Source organism: Galeopterus variegatus, unplaced genomic scaffold, assembly GCF_000696425.1.
Source record: "Galeopterus variegatus unplaced genomic scaffold, G_variegatus-3.0.2 Scaffold2778, whole genome shotgun sequence".
Lineage (NCBI taxonomy): Eukaryota > Metazoa > Chordata > Mammalia > Dermoptera > Cynocephalidae > Galeopterus > Galeopterus variegatus.
In genome coordinates, this window is record NW_007728889.1 from 198,971 (window position 1) to 218,380 (window position 19,410).

At 36.2% G+C, this 19,410-nt stretch overlaps 1 protein-coding gene and 1 non-coding gene across 3 annotated transcripts in view; one reads left to right on the forward strand and one right to left on the reverse strand.

The window, feature by feature from the left end:
* The window catches only part of MINPP1 (multiple inositol-polyphosphate phosphatase 1), a 40,107-nt gene extending 28,584 nt beyond the window's left edge, over positions 1-11,523 (forward strand). The window contains exon 5 of one of the 2 annotated variants that reach the window (XM_008582968.1): positions 10,500-11,523. In XM_008582968.1, coding sequence (XP_008581190.1) covers positions 10,500-10,896 — 397 coding nt within the window. In that variant the 3' untranslated portion in view covers positions 10,897-11,523. The remainder of the gene's footprint in view (positions 1-10,499) is intronic. The other variant, XM_008582969.1, reaches the window with a different exon arrangement.
* TRNAI-GAU lies at positions 4,610-4,684 on the reverse strand. The gene has a single exon. It is a non-coding gene; the product is annotated as a tRNA-Ile (tRNA).
* Positions 11,524-19,410: the final 7,887 nt, after the last annotated feature.

Below are 19,410 nucleotides of genomic sequence, written 5' to 3' on the forward strand. Positions count from 1 at the left end.
TTTATGCTTGAGTCATTTTTGCTCTAGATTTGTGTTAAGTCGAATTGATGCTTCTTCAATTACTCACCGCAGCTAACGTTTCAATCAGGTGTATAGAAAGACAAAAAAAGGCGTTTTTTCTGACAATTTTCTTCCCGAAGCATCTGGCAGTTTGCATTGCTTATTTGTGCACTTACATAAGTATGGGAATTATATGTGTTGTCTAAAGTTCTATTTGATATTCCTGGGTCATGTTTAAAAACACGCTGTGTAACATCAGTTCGGTGTGAAACATGAATTAAGAGCTTAGAAAGATCTAGCTGAATACATTTGGGAGGAAAACATGCAATATTAGTTGTTTTTCCAGTTGAGCTTTTTGAATGACTTTTAAGTTCTTGCTTTGGGTTTTGTACCTTCTTTGAACACACACATAATTATCAACCCTCATTTAATGACATAATTTTAGCCTTCAGATTAAATTTTGTTTTTGGTTGAAATTTAATAAGATTTTCTTACCAATTTATATAAGTAAAAGAGAGGTGTAATCTGGGGAACTTACTTTGCTGAACAGCATTAGGTAATTCACTTAGCCAAGTTGGCCCTCTTCTTTCTAATATTAGAGGGGTTGACCAGATTCCAACCCTAAAACTTTATGATTCTGACTGTATATTCCTATACAAACATTCATATTGATTATTCATTTGCTTTCTTCTATTTGTATTTGTTTACATTTTCAAGGTTCTTTTTAAAGCTAAAATGTACATCTTTAAAGGGGTTTTGTCACTTCTTGGGAAAGGTAACATCCCATGTTTAATGCACTTTTATCAGAGGGAGAGACCGGAGTTAAAGGTATCCCATTCCGTGCCTGTGTATTCCTTGTTCTTTGGAAGGCTGTTCTGCTGAGAGTCACAAAGAAAGAATAGTCATTACAGGTGGGGGATGAAAGTTAATTTGAGAAATATGACTAATAGAGAGGTGAATGTTTGTTGATGGATCAGAATACAGAAAATACCATCAGAAACAGAAAGATTCAAGAAAAATAGGAAAGTTCAAAGCAAATTCTAGAACATCTGAATTATTCATAATTGGCATTAAGTATGTAATTTTAATTCATTCTGTTTAGACATTTTAAGTATACGATTTATTAGGATAAAATTGTAAGACTTTTCTGGAATATATGTGATTCAGGAGATATAAACCGGTGTGGGACAGAATTATAGGTGCATTATTCCTTAGGATTGCAATATAATATTTTGTTTTGGGTTGAAAACAAAGATTTGTTGAAACAAAGATTTAGTTGAAAACAGAGATTCTTGGGATGTAAAGAGTCTGATTCCCAAAACTATATTCAGGTTTTTATGAGTATGTGCATTTCTCTGGGAAGAAGTCCTACTCCTTTAGTCAGATTCTCAAATGGTTGTATGTCCCCTATGAAAGCTAAGAGCCACAGGTGTAGTGGGTATTGAATATGCCTCATTACTGATTGCCTTGGTAGCCCCTCTTTAAAAAAAATTTACATCTTCCTCCAAAAAACTGCATTCTTTATTAAAGAAAAAAGTTTGGTCCTTTCTATCACGTATCCTCAACCTTATAGATATATCATGTCTCCTTACAGAGGATATCATGTATCCTCTGCTTATTGAATGGTAAGTGACAAAGAAAGTTAGTTGCATGGGACCATAGATAGAGTGGAAAATGGCAGTCTTCACACTCTCAGCAATCTTATAACATAACCATATGAGAGGCCTTATGTATGGGATCATGTAAACTGAGAAATAATTCCTTTTATATTTCTTCCCTTTTTGTCCTCCTGTACCTACCCACATTATGTTTTCTCTCTCTCTCTCTCTCTCCATTCAGACATTCACACTCTTATACCTATTCACTGTTGCCAGTACTTGGGGCTTAATCACAGACTAACTTTGGTTTGTTGGAGAAGGAAGGGAATGAAACCCAGAAACGTTCTCATGCTATTGTTGGGACTTTAGTGTATGCAAGGAGAAACTGGGAATTTCGTTGTTTCAAATAGCAATCAGGCCTGTACTAAGTGGAGTAAATCAGTTCCTAGGAGATGTCTTAGAACCAGAGAATCTATTTAAGATTTACTCTAAATTATGACACAGAGCAAAGAACAGCATGTTTGTAGAAATGGAACCAAATCACTTCTTTACAGAAATTACTCATTTACTTAATAAAAACCTGGCACATAATGGCTTCTGATGAAAATTGGACCATAAATGAATACTCCTGTGCATTTGTTTTGAGGTGTTTACAGTTAAGAGAACAAAGTGTACTCTGTGCACACACACACAAACCCCACAGTTCGTTCAGCTTCCACTAATTGAAGGTATCCAAGTCCCCATTTTTGGTGTTCAGATATAATTTGGAAAAGAAACATGATATGTTTTTCCACTTGACACTTATGCTACTTAACATTGTCAAAGAAAATAGAAATGTGAGTCTTATAAAAAGGACAAACAGGTAGGGCCGGCCCAGTGGTGCACTGGATAGTGCGTCACTTGGGAGCGCGGCGGCACTCCCGCCGAGGGTTCGGATCCCATGTGGAGACCAGTTCCCGCTCACTGGCTGAGCGCGGAGCGGGCGCAACACCGAGGGTTGCGATCCCGTTGCCAGTCCCCGGTACAGGTGCGACACCGAGGGTTGCAATCCCATTACCGGTCAGTAAAAAAGACAAAAAGGAAAAAAAAAAAAAAAAAGGACAAACAGGTATAAACATGAGCAGCTGTTTAAGAGGGATTATATTCATTCTTTGGAAGGAAAATTTGCTCCTTTTGATCACAGACATTTACATGGAAGTAGTTGGTGTTTTATATACTGGAGCTTGATATTTTGCCAGTTGAGTTTCAAACGATGGAGTAGAAATCAGTTTATATATTGCCTAGTCATTCTTGTTTATAAGTAAAGAGAAAAGCATTCTGACATTCTTGTCTATACATGGGCCCCTGATTTGAACTGCATAATTTAAAATGGCTGAGGGAATACACAAAAAAACAATGAAATGGCTGAAAAATTATTGGCTATGTTCTCTTTTACACCTCATAATTATGAGTTAGAAGTTTTACTTATACTTTCTTATGGAGCCTTGAGGAATAAAGAAATAATAAAAATGGCTTTATTATCTTTTTTTCTAGTTTTCACTTGAACCATTAAGGATCACTAAATTGAATTCAGGCTAGGCAAAACAAAATCATGAAAAAAAATATTTATATTTGAGACTTCAGTGATTTATATTCTGAGCTATTTTTTATTGGAAATACTTTTGAGATAAAGCAAAATACTTAACATTTTTTTTAGTTATTGTAACTTATTTAAGAGTGTGTTAAACTCTGCTTCTTACCCTTGAAACCTCAACCTATATATTTAGTGAACTCTTTTGTTTTTTATTTGAAATGAAAAGTGAAGAATAAAGTTAGATTTTTTAAATTGTATAAAACATGTAGGTGCTTAAAAATAATTTGTACTCCTCTTTGGGATTTCAATTTTATGTACATGTTGGTAGCATATTTTATAATATATCACAAGGCATTCTTTTCTACTTTATAAGCTGTTTCCCTCAGAGATAAAATTTCTCTAAGCCAGATTTGTAATAGTCTGCTTTCTTTGACCTTTTTTTTTTAAAGACATAAATTAAACCAATTGTTTTCTTAGTCTGTATCCAATAAAGATTTGTGCCGATACATTTAGGAATTGGTTACATACTCCTTAAAGTGATCATTTGCTTTAGGTGATTATATGTTACGTATAGATTTGTGTTGTCTTATAATACACTTGCCTAGTAGTAATATCATTGTCAAAAAGCAAAAAATCATGTAGCATCATGATACTAACTTGAAGTATTTTTATTGTTGTATCTTATAATCCAGTACCTTAGAAATGGCCAGACTGGGAAATGAGAGATAAAGATGGAGAGATTTGTTGGCAAGGAGAGGAGACTCTTATATGGAGAAGAAGCATAGAAAATAAGCAGATCACAATCAGTCTAGAAACAACCTCAGATCTTTCTCAATGCTGTGTTCCAGATAGCTGTTACTGATCGGAGATTTGGCCTAGAAATTGGTTCTATGAAACTAAAAATTGTCGTTTGTTGACATTTTCCTTTCTTCCAAGCTAGAATAAAAATTTAGGTGCATACTCACCCTTTATTACTAACCAAAAAATTCAAGGTGGAGAGTATAATGCCAAGTATATAAGTACACAACCAAGTGTATAACTGTGTATCTTAGAGTTATTGAGGAAAGCTGGTCTAGGTAACCTCTTAGAGGCATGGTGCCTCTAGTTTTAGGAATTTAGTTGTCATGTAATATGCTCCTGAAGCAAGATTTCTTGTCTTTGTCTTTGTTTTTCCTCTTAGAGGTTGACATCATTGGTGATGTTTTTTGTAGAACTCTGTTTTCATTGAATTTTTTTTTTCTTATTGCATATTCATTTCAGATTAAAAATCTGAGAAATGTCACCTTTGCCTTTTATACATTCTTGGAAAAGAAGTGATGCCTTATTTAAAAAAACAATCCATTTTCTTATTATAGGGCTTAACATGTGCTTTCACCAAATGACATATTGTTAGAGAGTGGGTTATTTATTTGTTTGTTTATTTATTTTTTTGGTCAGCTGGCTGGTATGGGGATCCGAACCCTTGACCTTGGTGTTATCAGCACCAAGCTCTAACCAAGTGAGCTAACCAGCCGGCCCTTAAAGAGTGTTTTTTAAATTGGCTAGTTCAGATTCATATGCTAGGAGCCTTGTTACCAAGCACTAACAATGCAGTCTTCCCTAGCTAGTATGTTGAAATACCATGTTTCTTCCACCTCAAAAAAAAAAAAACTGATTTGATTTGAAATGATTTTAAATCAGCAATAGTATGAAAGTAAACTTAAATAACTAAATTCCTAAGTTATTTGCTGTACTCCAGATATACAAGTATTTTCTTACACAGAGGGCATTAAGATTTTTCCAAGTGAATTTTTTTGGTATAAATTGTATTCATGAAACTTGATTTATGGGATCCCAGTATTTTTGCTTTTGCATTTGGATCTTTGGTACTTTGGGATATTTGATGCTGTTCAAATGAGTGTGTCACTTGATACCATGTTGACCTTTAGTGTAAAGTATTGTGCATTGATATTCTAGAAAGAGAACTGATCAGAACTAAACTCAGCACACCACCAGTTTCTGTGACTTGGGACACTTGGCTACTGCAACTACTCTGGCTCTTGCTGCCCCCATGGTTGTTTTCTATCACACATTGATTGACTGCTCTATGCCAAGCACTGATTTATTTATTGCTGTAGCTCAAATCCAACAACAACTCTACAAGTGAAATGGCTTATCTTCATTTAGCAGGAACTGAGGCTGGGAGGGATTCAGTAATTTGCCCTAAGTAGGTTTTATGCCCTTGGCTTCCAGGCTGCAGGGCTGAGCCCCTAAGGGCTTTGTTTCCACTATGCTCATCAATTCTATCAGATGCTCCATTTTTTTGAAGTCTTGGATTGACATAAGGTTATATCTAAAGTCAAGAGTTCAGGCTAAAATTATGTTTTTGAATAATTTCTGGCATGTCTTGCTTTAAGAAAACAAATCATTCAAAAAATTTAATTTATAAATCAGACTAAGGCAGTAAAATATTTTTTGGAAAGGATCTAGGTTATTGTTTTATATTAATCTACTACCATGGATTTAATGGATGGTATTTTTCTAGTAAGATTAATTGGTGGTTCAAAGATAATTTAGGCAAATAAGTTAAGCTCAGTTTTTTCATCTCTAAAAAAGGTATGAAAATACCTACATCATTGGATAAACCCAGCTACCACACAGGCTGCAGTGGGCAGCATTTCTATTTTATGACTTACTAGTAATGCATTCATGACCCAGCTCAAACACTACCTCCTCAGCAAAGCCCATCCAGTACTTTCCCAGGCAGGATTTGCTCTCTTTTTCTGGGTTCCCCTAACATTTAGACAGATGCTAATCTGCAAGAGCCAGAAATATATTTTAATTGTGTTTTTGTTCTTTTACCTCACTGCCCTACCTCTCTCCTTCCTCCCCCTCTGAAAGAAGAAACTAGCATGATTCCTGGCACTTGGCATGGAATGATAGGGCCTGTCTCATCTAACAGATTAAGCAAATGGATTTTTGAAAAAAGTCTTTTCTCTATTATGTTTTGGAAAATCAAGCACAGCCGTTTTGTCCAGGACCTTTTTGTATGAATATGAGCAACATCAGCCAGCTCCTGTTTCTTAAGTTGCAAGAGCATCTACTATGTGCAAGGCACTTTAAGTCACAAAGGCTAAAGGTAGAAAAATAAAAAATATCACAAATGAAATTGTGCTTATTTCTCCTTTATATTTGGTATTATCTCATAAGATATTTTTGCTTGATTATTATAGAAATACATAAACTACAAAAATAGAATTGTAAGTTGTTCATTATTTTCTATAGGCACATTTGGATTTCTAAGCAAAATCTTATTCTAATTGCATTTGACAGCTCTCCAGTTTTTAGATTTTTAGACTGTTTTTTTGGCATTAGGAAAGGTTATTTTAGTTTTGACCTTATGATCTGTAGTTATCCTTGTTTTATTATTATTGTATTGGCGCACCTAACCAGACCTTTAAAATACTGTTTTTTTGTATGTTGTAAGCTTCTATAATAGAGTTTGCTCTGTATAAGAAGATAACATAAATTTACAAAAAATTGGCACTTTTCCTTCCTATCGAAAATTGCCTGGAATTCTAAAGTGGAATTTTAAAGAAATTTAGACTCATAAATGGCAGAGACAGTAAATTTTTTGTAAGCTTCTATAATAGAGTTTGCTCTGTATAAGAAGATAACATAAATTTACAAAAAATTGGCACTTTTCCTTCCTATCGAAAATTGCCTGGAATTCTAAAGTGGAATTTTAAAGAAATTTAGACTCATAAATGGCAGAGACAGTAAATTTTTTGGATGACATGACATCCTGTGTGAATCTAATATATAAACTTATGTGATTTCCCGTAAAACACCCAATAAGCATTTTTAAAGCACAGTTTTCCTCAACTTCTTCTAAGAAATAGCTCATTTTAACTTATAGCTGACAGTAACACAGTCAAAAGAAAAAAATGGAGTTTACTGCTTATTATATAAACCTAAGGAACCTTTAAGTTTAAAACTTAAATCTGGGTCACAACCTAGATTTAATTTCTTCTATAGCGTGGATGTGATTAATAGGACTTTGCCATATTATAATTTATACATAGCCCTTTTGGTCTCTTCTCTCCCCCAACACACATTTTTCATATGGGTGTTTGTTATTTGTCTTGTATCTTTTTTCCTATTTCCTCTTTTGTGATTGACATTTGAATCGATAAGTATGTGACACTGTCCATACCACTATCCATCCTAAGCTGTCCAACACAGTAGCCATCAGCCACATGTGGGTATTTAACACTTTGAAAAGGGGTTGGTCTGAACTGAGATGTCTATACTTGTAAATTATACACTGGATCTTCAATGGTTGGTAGAAAACAGAATGAAAAATTTATTCATTTTCTTATGTAAATTACATGTTGAAGTAATATTTTGGATATTTTATTATATCTTGTTTCCAGTTTATTGTAGTTCTTCAGGAGGGAAAAGAGGAGAACGTTACTGACAGTAAATTCTTTCCATGGGACAGTGGAGTTTCTCGATGCTACTGTTGCTGCTATACTCCCCTGACCGCTTTGTGTCCTAATAGATCCCATGGAGAGCAGTAATGGAAAGTCGAGTTTAGGGTTGTTCTGGCTTTGAGGTTTCTGCCTAATGGATGAAGGATTTAAAATGTAAATCATTATGTTTACATGACTTGTTTTTCTTTTAACTGGTATCACCATTAAATTCCATTGTATTTAAATGATGGCAGTGGTATTAGCTTCCACTTGCAAGATACTCAAATGTATAAAGGGACCAGGCAAGTTACAAAGGTACAAATTCATTCTATGTTAGAAAATGTTATAAATTCAGCTGATTGTTGCTTTATGGGATTATATGGATTTGTGTTGCCAGACCTTTCAGGTTTCTAAGAGGAACCAAAATCTGGATTTTTAAGAGTCTTAAATTTTCCAATTCTTAAATATCAACAAATAACAAAATTTTAAATACGAATGTAGGACAAACTAAAGATAGCTGTGGTCTGAGTGCTACTGCTTTGTAACTTAGACCTTCTTGGAAATAAATACAAGTTTTAGGTAGTTTAGATGACCTAATGAAAGTATATCAATTATAAAGAGAGGCTTAGAATCTCCTGCTGATGAATAACGTTTACATTTTACACTTTTTTAGAGAATATTGATCCCAAAGTAGTTACTAATTGTGTTTTAGATGGTTTCGAAATACTATGATGTAGTTTTGATGTATTTTTTGAGTATGTATTTCTAGCATGCTTTTATTTTCTATACGAATGTTATTCTGTTCTTTATGCCCTTTTGTCAGTTACTGTTCTGTAGTTAATTTTAATGAGAATTTAGTTTTCCAGAACATTTAGAAGGCCCATGCCCAGTTGCTTTTCTAATTTCACAGGGCTCCCTTTTCTGGTGTGTGCACTGTTCAGAAATATGGTAGGTTGCTTTCTAAGAGTTCCTGGCTCTGCTCTCCTCCCCCTACTTTCATCTAAACCTTCTTTTTCCTTTGTCTCTGTTGTTCCTCCCTGCCTAGTCTTCATTCTACTGCCAGCAGTGTCTCTTTAGTGTGGGCTCTGTGTTTGGAGAGTTCATGGGGTCTAGGTTTCTCCAGCCCCATGCCTAACAGCAGGCCTGCCTTGTACTTACCAAGTAACAGAGTGGGCTAAACCCTTCCCAGTTTCCACTGCTAACACACATTTGGCCCACAGTATTTTATTGTGAATGGCTGTTGGTGATTCCCCTGTTGCAGATTGCTCAGATGCTCTGTGGCTTCCCTGTGCTTTCTTAACACATACTGATAGTATACAGTTCTTGAGGCTAGTGGTAATTCATAGAGAATACTTTCTTGCATAGTTATATTGTAAATATTTCCTATGGGCTTTTAGATTTGCTATCTAGTTGCTCTGTTTTTATGTGGGAAGTCAGGAAGGTCCAAAACTGCTGCTTCTGTCCTCCCAGAAAATCCAGATGCACTAAATTTATAACCTGCTGCGTGGGGTGGTGGCACGAAGTCAGGCATGTTTGAGTGTCGCTTTGTTGCTTTGCCCCCCACGGATTTGTTACCCCACTTCCCCTGGGTGACAGAGATGCAAAGGATTATTCAAAGCCCATCTCTTCTGAGCAGTGGGAGACCCCAAAGTGGTTAATCTCCCACCAGAACCCTCAAGTGAGAGGCATCCCTTCCTTGGGAAATTAACCCTGAATTGGGGTTCTCTTCCTGCATTTATTTTCCAGACCAGGAAGTTACAGGAAGAGAACATAGGTGGGGTTATAGGTTAACAATATAGGCTGATAACTTTCAGTGAAACAAGCCAGATGACATTCCAGTAAGGCAATTAAGTGATCCACCAACAAAAGCTTGATCTTAGCGAACATTCCTTCTCCCTCCAGCAATTTTCCAGTATCTTTATATTTCAGTCAGTAACTCGTCTGTCCTTGAGCCAGCAACTTGCTGTGCCACAAATCTTTATCTTACACCAGAGACTTTATAGCCTGAGGAAAATTTCCAGTCCTCCTCAAGGTCAATATTTGAAACTGCAAAACTTTGAAAACCAGGCCCTGTGAAGTACATATGCTTTATAGTATACTCCACATTTGAGTAGGTTTACAAATTATTTTTAAGAACAGTAGTCATATTCTCTCTATAAAAGTCGGGGAAATGTTAAGCAGTCATTCACTGCTTCTTATAAAAAAGACTACCAGAAAAAAGTCATAGAAAACTTGAAGAAAAAGAATAAGACAATGTAGTTTATACTGTTGAAACTGGTTTGTGTTTCTGGCACTACGTAAACTCTGGCTCTCAACCAGAGACACATTATTATCAGCTAGAATAGGTTGTGTCTCTACCCTTTTGTGGCTCTATTCCAAATTTGGTGCACCAATCAGGTCTTGTAAACCATTGAAGGATTACATGAATTACTATTCACTGTTCAGACTTGGTCTTCACCAAGAAATTTTACTGAATATTGCTTGTCCTTATTCCCTAAATATAGATCAAATAGTAACATTTTAATTTCATTGAGAAGAGCTCCATGGAGCAATCTGTTTAGGGGCCAATTTGCTCAGTTTCATTCACAGAAAAGAAATACAGTGTTGAAATACACATCTGTTTCAAGTTCCTTAATCTACAAGACTCTACTCTCTCTTTATACTTTTTAGGATGATGTGTATATGCTCTGTTTTAGATGGACTTGCAATGCTACAGGGATCCTTAATTTTGGAATTTAACTTTCCGTATAAAAAGTTCAGTTCTCTGCCACACAGAATTTCAGCCATATGCTTGAGTTTTGTTTTAAGTGTAGATATTATGTTTTACAACATGAATATATATACTTTTTTTCTTCTCTCAATTTCTCTTTTAAGGTCTCAGCCAATTTCTTCTCCAGTCATCCTCCAGTTTGGTCATGCAGAGACCCTTCTTCCACTGCTTTCTCTCATGGGCTACTTCAAAGACAAGGAGCCCCTAACAGCTTTCAATTATAAGGAACAAATGCATCGGAAGTTCCGAAGTGGTCACATTGTACCTTATGCCTCAAACCTAATATTTGTGCTTTACCATTGTGAAAATGCTAAGACTCCTAAAGAAGAATTCCAAGTACAGATGTTATTGAATGAAAAGGTGTTACCCTTGGCTGGCTCACAGGAAAGTGTTTCTTTGTATGAGGATCTGAAGAACCACTACAAGGACATCCTTCAGAGTTGTCAAACCAGTGAAGAATGTAAATTACCAAAGGTGAACAGCACATCTGATGAGCTATGAGAAACTGGAGAACACTTTTAATTTATCAGGAATCTGTAGAGAGTGATTACATGCTTGTAATAGGTAGGCAATCCCTTGATTACAGAATGCTTTCACGTTAGTTGGACATTTCTGTCTTTTCACAGAAAAACATTGAGTTTCTTTTTGGGTCTGGACAAAATATGTAAGAAATGATTCTTCACTGGAGCAGGTCTCTTAAGGGGAAAAAAATCTATTCATAGAAACAGCTGGCACTGCAAATGTTTACAGAAATGAAATTCTTTCTACTTATACAAGAAATCTCATACTGAGATAGAAATATGATTTCAAAGTGATACTTGAAAAGTGCTAGAGTAACAAAATGTAATCACGATTGGATGATCCATAATTTGATGGAACTAAATCTAGGAACTCTACCAGTTGTGCTGCAGTGCTCTCTTTGCTCCTCAGGTAGGACAGTTCTAGTATTAATTGTCTTTCTTAATCAGAAATGTTGTGAGAAGCTGGGAATATCTCTTTGGAAGAAAGCTAACATCTCTCTAGATGAGAGTTTGAAACAATGTTAATAAACAGTCTGTTAAAATAAATCAGACACCTTTACTGAAGCAAGACAAAAGTATATTAAAATAAATATTTTTGTAAATAGTATTTATAAAATATCTGAACACTTTTTCAATAATTACTTTTAACCTCCTAGTAAGACTTGCAAGGCCATCTTAAATTATCATACTTGTTTTGCATATATAGAATGGAAGGACAAAGAGGATCGTAGCAACAAGTCAGATGGGTAGAATCAATGTTTCTTAAATCCATTGTTTAGCTATCTTTTCCATTCTGTCACTTCGCTTCTATTTTTATATTTTGCTATTATATGAAATGTATCTTTTGGTTGTTTGATTTCTTTCTTTCTTTTTTTAAATCTTACACTGGCTGGCTCAGTTTCACAGATTTGAACCCATTTCAAAGAAATAGTTCTGAGTTCTGTCAAAAGGCCATGAAAGTATTTGCGGCTGGCTGGTTGGCTCAGTTAATTAGAGCACAGTGTTGATAACACCAAGGTCAAGGGTTTGAATCCCCTTATTCATCAGCCACCAAAAAAAAAAAAAAAGGAAGAAGAAGAAGAAAGTATTTAAGTATTTGCTATAATAAACAAAATTCTTGTGACTTTACTACCAGGTCTTTTCTGCTCTGCATGTCAAAATACGATCAATAATTGAAGGGTAAACGTTGGAATTTCAGTCACCCTTTACTCAGTCAGGCAATATAAGGCAATTTTCTTCTAATAGAAATTTCCTTAAATGGATTATTGTGAATGCATTTTATTTTCGTTAACATTCACTGATTTAGGATTTTTGTTTCAAATGTGTGGTTATTCCTATCAGACAATACACAGTAAAATCTCAATTTTCTGGAGTTGACTATGTTAATTTTTTAGTAGTTTACTTTTGAGGGACCATAGGAAAACAAACACATATGAAGGACATGCATATGTCTATGTTCACATTGTCATGTATGACTTGGATTAGGACACTTTCAGTTGATAAAAGTGTAAAAATTAGTTTTGGGTTTAAAAAAAACTGAAGTAGGATCTTGTTTAGCACCAAGACTCAAAACATTTTCTATTTAATGCTTAGTCAATCAAATTTTTAGTCATCGAAGCTATCATATGCTAATTTAGGAATATTAAATGCTTTCTCTTTGTAAGAAAGCCGCTTGTTGCTTTCACTTTTACAAAATATGACTGGGGCACTTTTAAAATTATATCATATTAATCACTGGGTTACATGACGTTGCCAATGCCTTTTTACATAGATTTTCTACTTTTAAAAAAGGATTGAAGAGTAAGTAAAAGAAACAAGCCAGTGTTTGGGGGCTATAAATATAGCATATGTGCGACAAAAAGATGAAGAAGGACCATTTCAGCATGGCATTTTCAGAAACTGAATTATTCCAGAATGGCAAGTATTCAGAAATGGATACGATATAGATTAATTCAGATATTCTCCTCAGAGCACAAATTCTAGAAGATATTGTAGAGATGTTACAAAAAAAGGATCCCAGTTGAAATGACCATGGGAAACTTGGAGTTCGCTTTCCTATGGAATGTCTCAGGCTTTTAACATGCTCGCTTTGTGACTACAAGGAGGCATTATATAGTAGGTTGCATTTTCCTCTTTTGTTTGACCTGAGAATTATTTTTCAAGAAGCGGCTCCTATGACTATGGCAAATGAGAGTATGCTCTGAAAATTTTGGGTTAAATCCAGAATACATACCATTTGGGTTTGTTTCACGTAAGAGGATGGTAGCTCATGGGATTAAATACACATGGGAAATAAAAGTGTGCTCAGTTGTAAATTAGATCAAGTAAAATGGGTGGGATCATTACAGTTTTATCTTAAAAAATATTGTTTTGTAATTTAATTTTCAGTTAAAGAAAAATGGAAATCCATTTTATTAAAAATATAAAAAGTATCACAACTATATATTGAAATTCTAAGAAGATGCATAGATCATTGATCTTCAAATGAATGATGTTCATAAAGTAGTCGATTAGCCAATAAATGCTGCGGGTACATCAGTATATACTCACTGCTGATGGTTTCTGCAAAGTTCCGGTGTCCTCTTTTTTCTTTTTTTTTTAAATTTGTAACTATGCAGACAAAAAGAATATAATAATGTGAACCTATACCCATACTGTTTTATCAAAATTAACATTGTATCATTTGTCTTAGATCCATATAAGAGCCTTTTTAAGGACTTTTACATACCTGCCTGATCCTGTTGCCCTCACTACCTGCCTAGAAGTAACCAACAACATAAAATTCAATGTTCATCATATCATTGCCTGTTTGACTCTGAAAACTTGTAGTATTGTTGTGGAAGTTTTAAAATTTTCTATAAATGGACTTTATGTGTCATTCTTGAATAAGTGGTTTATTTTGATGGCTATATTTGCTTTTCAAGACTCTTCTTGATCCTCATCAGTCTGTTGCAAATCAATACATTGAATTCATCAATATCTGTTGTAAACTTTTTGTTTACAAACACTAGACCTAGTCTGTGGACATATAAAGATGAGTGAACCTAGTTGTTTTATTGAAGAAGGTTATCCTTTTTTTTTTCAATCGTTATACAATGTAACCATTTTCATGGCCCTTTCTTCCCTCCCTCTCCCCCTTTACACCCCCAACAACCTCGATTCTGTTCTCTTCAAAAGTTCAATGAATTATTGTGATTGTTATATCTTTTTTATTTATTTTTATTAGTTCTCACATATAAGTGAGAACATGTGGTATTTCTCTTTCAGTGCCTGGCTTATTTCACTTAACATAATTTTCTCTAAGTTCATCCATGTTGCTGCAAATGGCAGTATTTCATTCTTTTTTATAGCAGATTAGAGGGTTATCTTAAAAGACCTCAAAACAAATTTACTTGTGTCTGACATATTAACTGTGAATAATTTTTTTGATTCTTCAAATATCTTATAAAATATCAAAGACTGCAAAAATTTTATAGGAATTGTTTAATTTCATTGTCAAATAGGACCAAATAGTCATCTTTGACTATAGAAAGATGAATGTAAAATATTTCAGTATGGAGGGTAAACGTGATCCATTTTTGCTAATGTTAACAGAGTTGATAATCTGGTGCTATTATTCTCATTTAGGAAATTCCCGAAACTAAAGAATCTCAGGATGAAAACTGTGATAGTATATATGAAGAGTTGAACATCGAAAAATATTTGGTTAACAAGGGTTCATTCATAGTAGGTGACCAAAACTACTCAATCCAAAATTTAATCCTATTGGGTCTGATAGAATTAATCACATTGTGGTTGATTAATTAATGCCTATGAACATTAGCCATGTTTCTGTGTAATCTACAATTTTATGTGTGCACTGCATTGCACTTACTGATTTTTTATGGTCATGTCATCATTTTGAAGTTTCTGCTCTCCAACACAGTCATTGACTTGATACTGTTTTTGTATGTAATCTTGATCTTAATTTTAATACTGTAAGCAAAACTCAGTGTGTAGAGAAAAAAGTGCTTCTTTTTTTCCCAAGCATAATCAACTTTCATGATAGTGTTTGAGTGCTTTCTTTTTGTAAACTGCAGAACTGATGCATGCCCTTAAATAATTGGGAGTTACATACAACTGAACCAGATTATAAATTGTAATTTTTTGGAAAACATTTCTCTAAGATAGTATTTCATGTGGTTTGTTAATGATACTTGGAATTTGAACTGTTTTTTGCCAAATGTAGGCTGAAAATAAATATTTGCATTACTATATAATTTGCTTAAATCTGGCTATTACCCTGAACTTATGACAGATCACTCATTCTCTCCTAACCATTCTTTTTCTGTCACTCACTCAAGTGCTTCCTTCTACTCATTTGGCAGCCTATTCTACTCTTGAGCATCCTCACATCAATCTATTTAGCTATTTCGTGTGTATGAAAGTAATAGTTTTTTGAGACAATCCCATAGCAGGAAAAGAGATGTCATGTTTTCTAGTTAAAGATTTTCAGTTTGAGCTTCATACTAGGCAACTTGGGAGGAGGTTAACTTTTAAAACTATTTTATCATTACCTTTTAATACAGAAGGATTCTTAATTTTATTATTTATAACACTAGCCTCAATTCAACATCTTCCTTGTGCTGTATTCCTAGATTTTAAACCACCTTTAGACTGAAACAATTCATGTTCAGACTTTTGTTTATTGTACTGGGAGAACAAATATTTGTTCATTAAAATGCTGCCGTCTGAATTCGGTAATACTTCCGGTATAATAACAAAGTTTAATTAGAATATCTATATTACTTTATTTCTAAAGTAGCTAATGTGGAAAATTAGGTTGGGATGAAAATCTACAGATTTTTTTCTGCTTTTTTTGTTAGTTCATCCTACCAAGCTTGGGTCAGGTTGTCTTTTTTTTTTTTTTTTTTTTTTTTAAGTTTTTATTAGCATATTTATTGTTACAAATCATACTTATTTTTTATGCACCTTATCCAGTCTCTTCTGTTCTCTCTTCCCCTCCCCCTCTAATAACCATAGATTTGTTCTCTCCGTTTCATAGATCAACTGTTCCTCTGTTGGTTTGTTGCCTAGATGATCTGTCCAGTACTGAGACAGGTGTGATCAAGTCTTCCCCGATTATTGTAAGTCAGATGCTGCTTCTGGTACTCTGGAGCATGCTCTATGGAGAAAGGGGACCTCCTCTCCTTTCGTTTTTTTTGGTCTCCACTGGTGCCTCTCCTCGTGTCAATGCAGTTGAGAGTCTGGCATGCCTTCTGCATGGTGGCTGTGACTGCTACTATAGAGACTAGCCGCTTTGTGGCAGCCATGGCAATTGTGGTGGCTGTGGTGGGCTACCTGCATGAAAATGGTGTTTTGGGTGCGCCCTTTACCTGGTTGCAGCTGGGTTTGGCTTCTCCTGGCTCCATGCCTCAAGGCCCCGACAGGGCTCCGGGGTGGTGGTGGCTGTTTGCATCGTTGCAGCTGAGATCAGCTTCTGCCAGCTCCATGCCTCATTCTAAGATGTTTTTGTGGAGCAGTTGCAGGGGAGCAGAGAAGGGAAGGGGGAGGGGCAATAGGGTGGGTAGATGGGGTAGGGGAGGGAGTATGGACCCCCCTTATTCTAGCAGGGGGCTTCCAGCAGTGGCTGGGTCATCACTGGGCTGGACACAGATGTCAGGGGGGTGTGGCTGAAGCCCTCGGTCCCCCACTACCCTGGCTCAGGAGCCCGGGGCTCTTCCTGTGGTGGTTCAGTGGTCGTTGCTGGGCTGGTTGCACATGTTGGTGGGGGCGAGGCTAAGGCCCTTGTCCCTCCCCACTCCCTGGCTTGGAAGCCCAGGGGGCTCCTGGTCCTTCTAGGTTTTATAGGTGTTCTTTGGTGGTGTTAGATCTTTACTAGTTAATATCAAACTTTGTCTCTGGTCTGTAGGTGTTTTGTTTTTTCTTTCAGCTCTGTATTGGATTATTAGCTACCCCCACTACTTAAACTCTGCACTGGAACGAATTTGTTGTCCTTTGCTTACTTCTAAAATGGAGGAACTTCTTATGGGGACCAGCACTTGAGCCCTGTAGTTGAGCTAAGCTAAATTGCTTCATTGCTGCTGATTCCCTGGGGAAGGCTTTTTGTGCAGCATGGATTTTAATGATTGACCTTGTATGTACTTCTGGGTCTTGTGAGGTCTGGTACACCTGGGTACACTAGAGTTCTTGTCTGGGACTGAGCCTTTTCAGAAAACTGCACCCCCTGCAGTTCTGTATTCCTGACCAGTCTCCACTGAGTGGTCCTGTGCTGATTGGGGGGCAGATCAGCTGTACATGCTGCACCCCAGTGTTCCCCCTGTGGGCCTGTCTCCCCCACCGCTTGCACTCTAAACACTTCCCATAGGACAGGCCATGTTCTGGTCCCCTGCGATGACTCACCAGCCTTTGAGTGGTTCCCTTTTTCTGTTGTCTGTGGCCCCTTGCTCCTGTTAGTGGTCTTGGTGTACGGTGGGACATCAAGGCCCTCTTCTCCCCTGTTGCCTCCAAGCAACTTCATACAAAGGACACAGCTGTGCCTTTTGCCAGCTCTTGCTCCATGTACTCACCAGCTCCATCCTTAAAGCAGCCAGGGCTTGAAATGGTTGGAGCAGTCCGTTCTTTCATCATGGCTTCCCTTGCCTTCATGAACTCCGTAGGTCTCTCCTCCTCTTCCCCTGAACTCTTGCGGCCCCAGCTTGGCTGTTAATTGGTTGATTTGTGGGAGAGAATGATGCTGGGGACCATCTATTCCACCATCTTGACTAGAAGCCCTGGTTGTCTTTTGATTGAAAACAATGATTGATTGATTAATGTCTTTTTGATTGATTAATAATGTGGGTGCTTTTGGAAACTTTTTAAACAAATATTCTCATTCTGGGAAAAAATCTAATTTTGAAGTAAATTATATAAGTATATACTGGGGAAATATATCTTTGGGTACATACAGATACAGTTCTATTTGATAATCTTGCTCTAGCCATAGTTGCTATTCCTTTGAGAGGCTGTTGGGTTCTTTTCCTTACAATTTTTTTTTCTTTCTCTTGCTTTCCCCAGAAATGAGAAGATTAATCTTGGTGAGACAAAATAGTGCTTTTTTCCTTCTGTCTGCAGCATTGCTCCCTGGAAGCTTTCTGTTGATATATGCATTATACAGACTTGGATGAGAGCCTGGTATTCCAATTTGACTATTTTGGATAGTTATAATTTTGTAGTTCTTTATCCACCTAAGTGCTATCCATGGTGGTGTTCACTTGGAAAAAGAATATGAGGCACTGGTAAAATATCAGAGAATTTATTTGAGCCAATATGTGTGACTGCAGCCTGGAATACATAGCCACGTTGCCTTGGAATATGCTTCAATTTGCAGGCCAGGTTTTAGTATTTTTATAATCACAGAGAAGGAGAGAACAAAAGAGAAGAGATGGGACAGTTTCTTAATCAGGGTTTTCATTGGTGACATAGTATCATACGGGCTAATGATTGGTTCTTGGTTATTTCCTACATACAGATTTATGAGTAAGGGTCACAAGATACATTTTCAGCACTCCTAAGTTAATGTACATAGATGTCAGTAAGTCTGGTTTTAGGTTAAAATAGTCTTGTGGTAACAGATCTGGGATGTGGGGATGTGACTGCTGCCCCATTCCAGACCTTCCAAGGCTTTAGGAATTTAGCTGACCTCAGTCAAAGCAGATTTCTGGTTTATCAATGGGAAAAAACAATTGAGTCTCTCAGCTTTTCTTGCTACTTTGGTACTACTTGACTGACAAAAGAGAAGAGAAATTGAGATCCTTGGGGCAGGGTATTGAAAAAATGAGATAGACACAACAATTGTCTGCCTTTTCCTTGCTGAGAGATAAACAATCCATGAAACTCCCAGATTAGCTGGGATTCTACATCCACTTTAGTCTGGTTGCAAGACTTCAGGTTTTTCTAGAAAGGAAAATGGGGTAGAGTGGCCAACACTGTGAAACTTTTCAAACAGGTGCTGCTAATCTTTGCCTTGGTCACCTGCTGGAGGTAGGAAAGTCAGTAATACGTGCTTTTCAAGTCTAGCTTCTATCAGCCTAGCTGTTGAAAAATAGCTAGAAGCATGGCTAGAAGAATTTCCCCCAACCCTTTGGCCTAAACGATGCTTCAAAGAATGGTTTTCTTTAACAGATCTAAACGCTCTTTGACTACTAAGTATTTTACAAGCACTATTATAGATCTGGGTACCTGTATTCATTGGTATTTGCCCAAACACAGATATGTAAAGTCCAGACTTAAGAGAAAATCATCTCATGTTACAGAGCAAAATGTAGCAAAGTACTTTGTAATTTTCCATACTCAGCAGTGTACCTGATGTTAATTGGGTTATCTATAAAATATATCATATGTATTAAATAATTGTTGTCATTGGATGAGAGAAATATCTACACCTGCAAAGCACTGTAGACGGTACGTTGTTACTCCACTTAATCCTCATTATAGCACTATGATCGGTAGTATG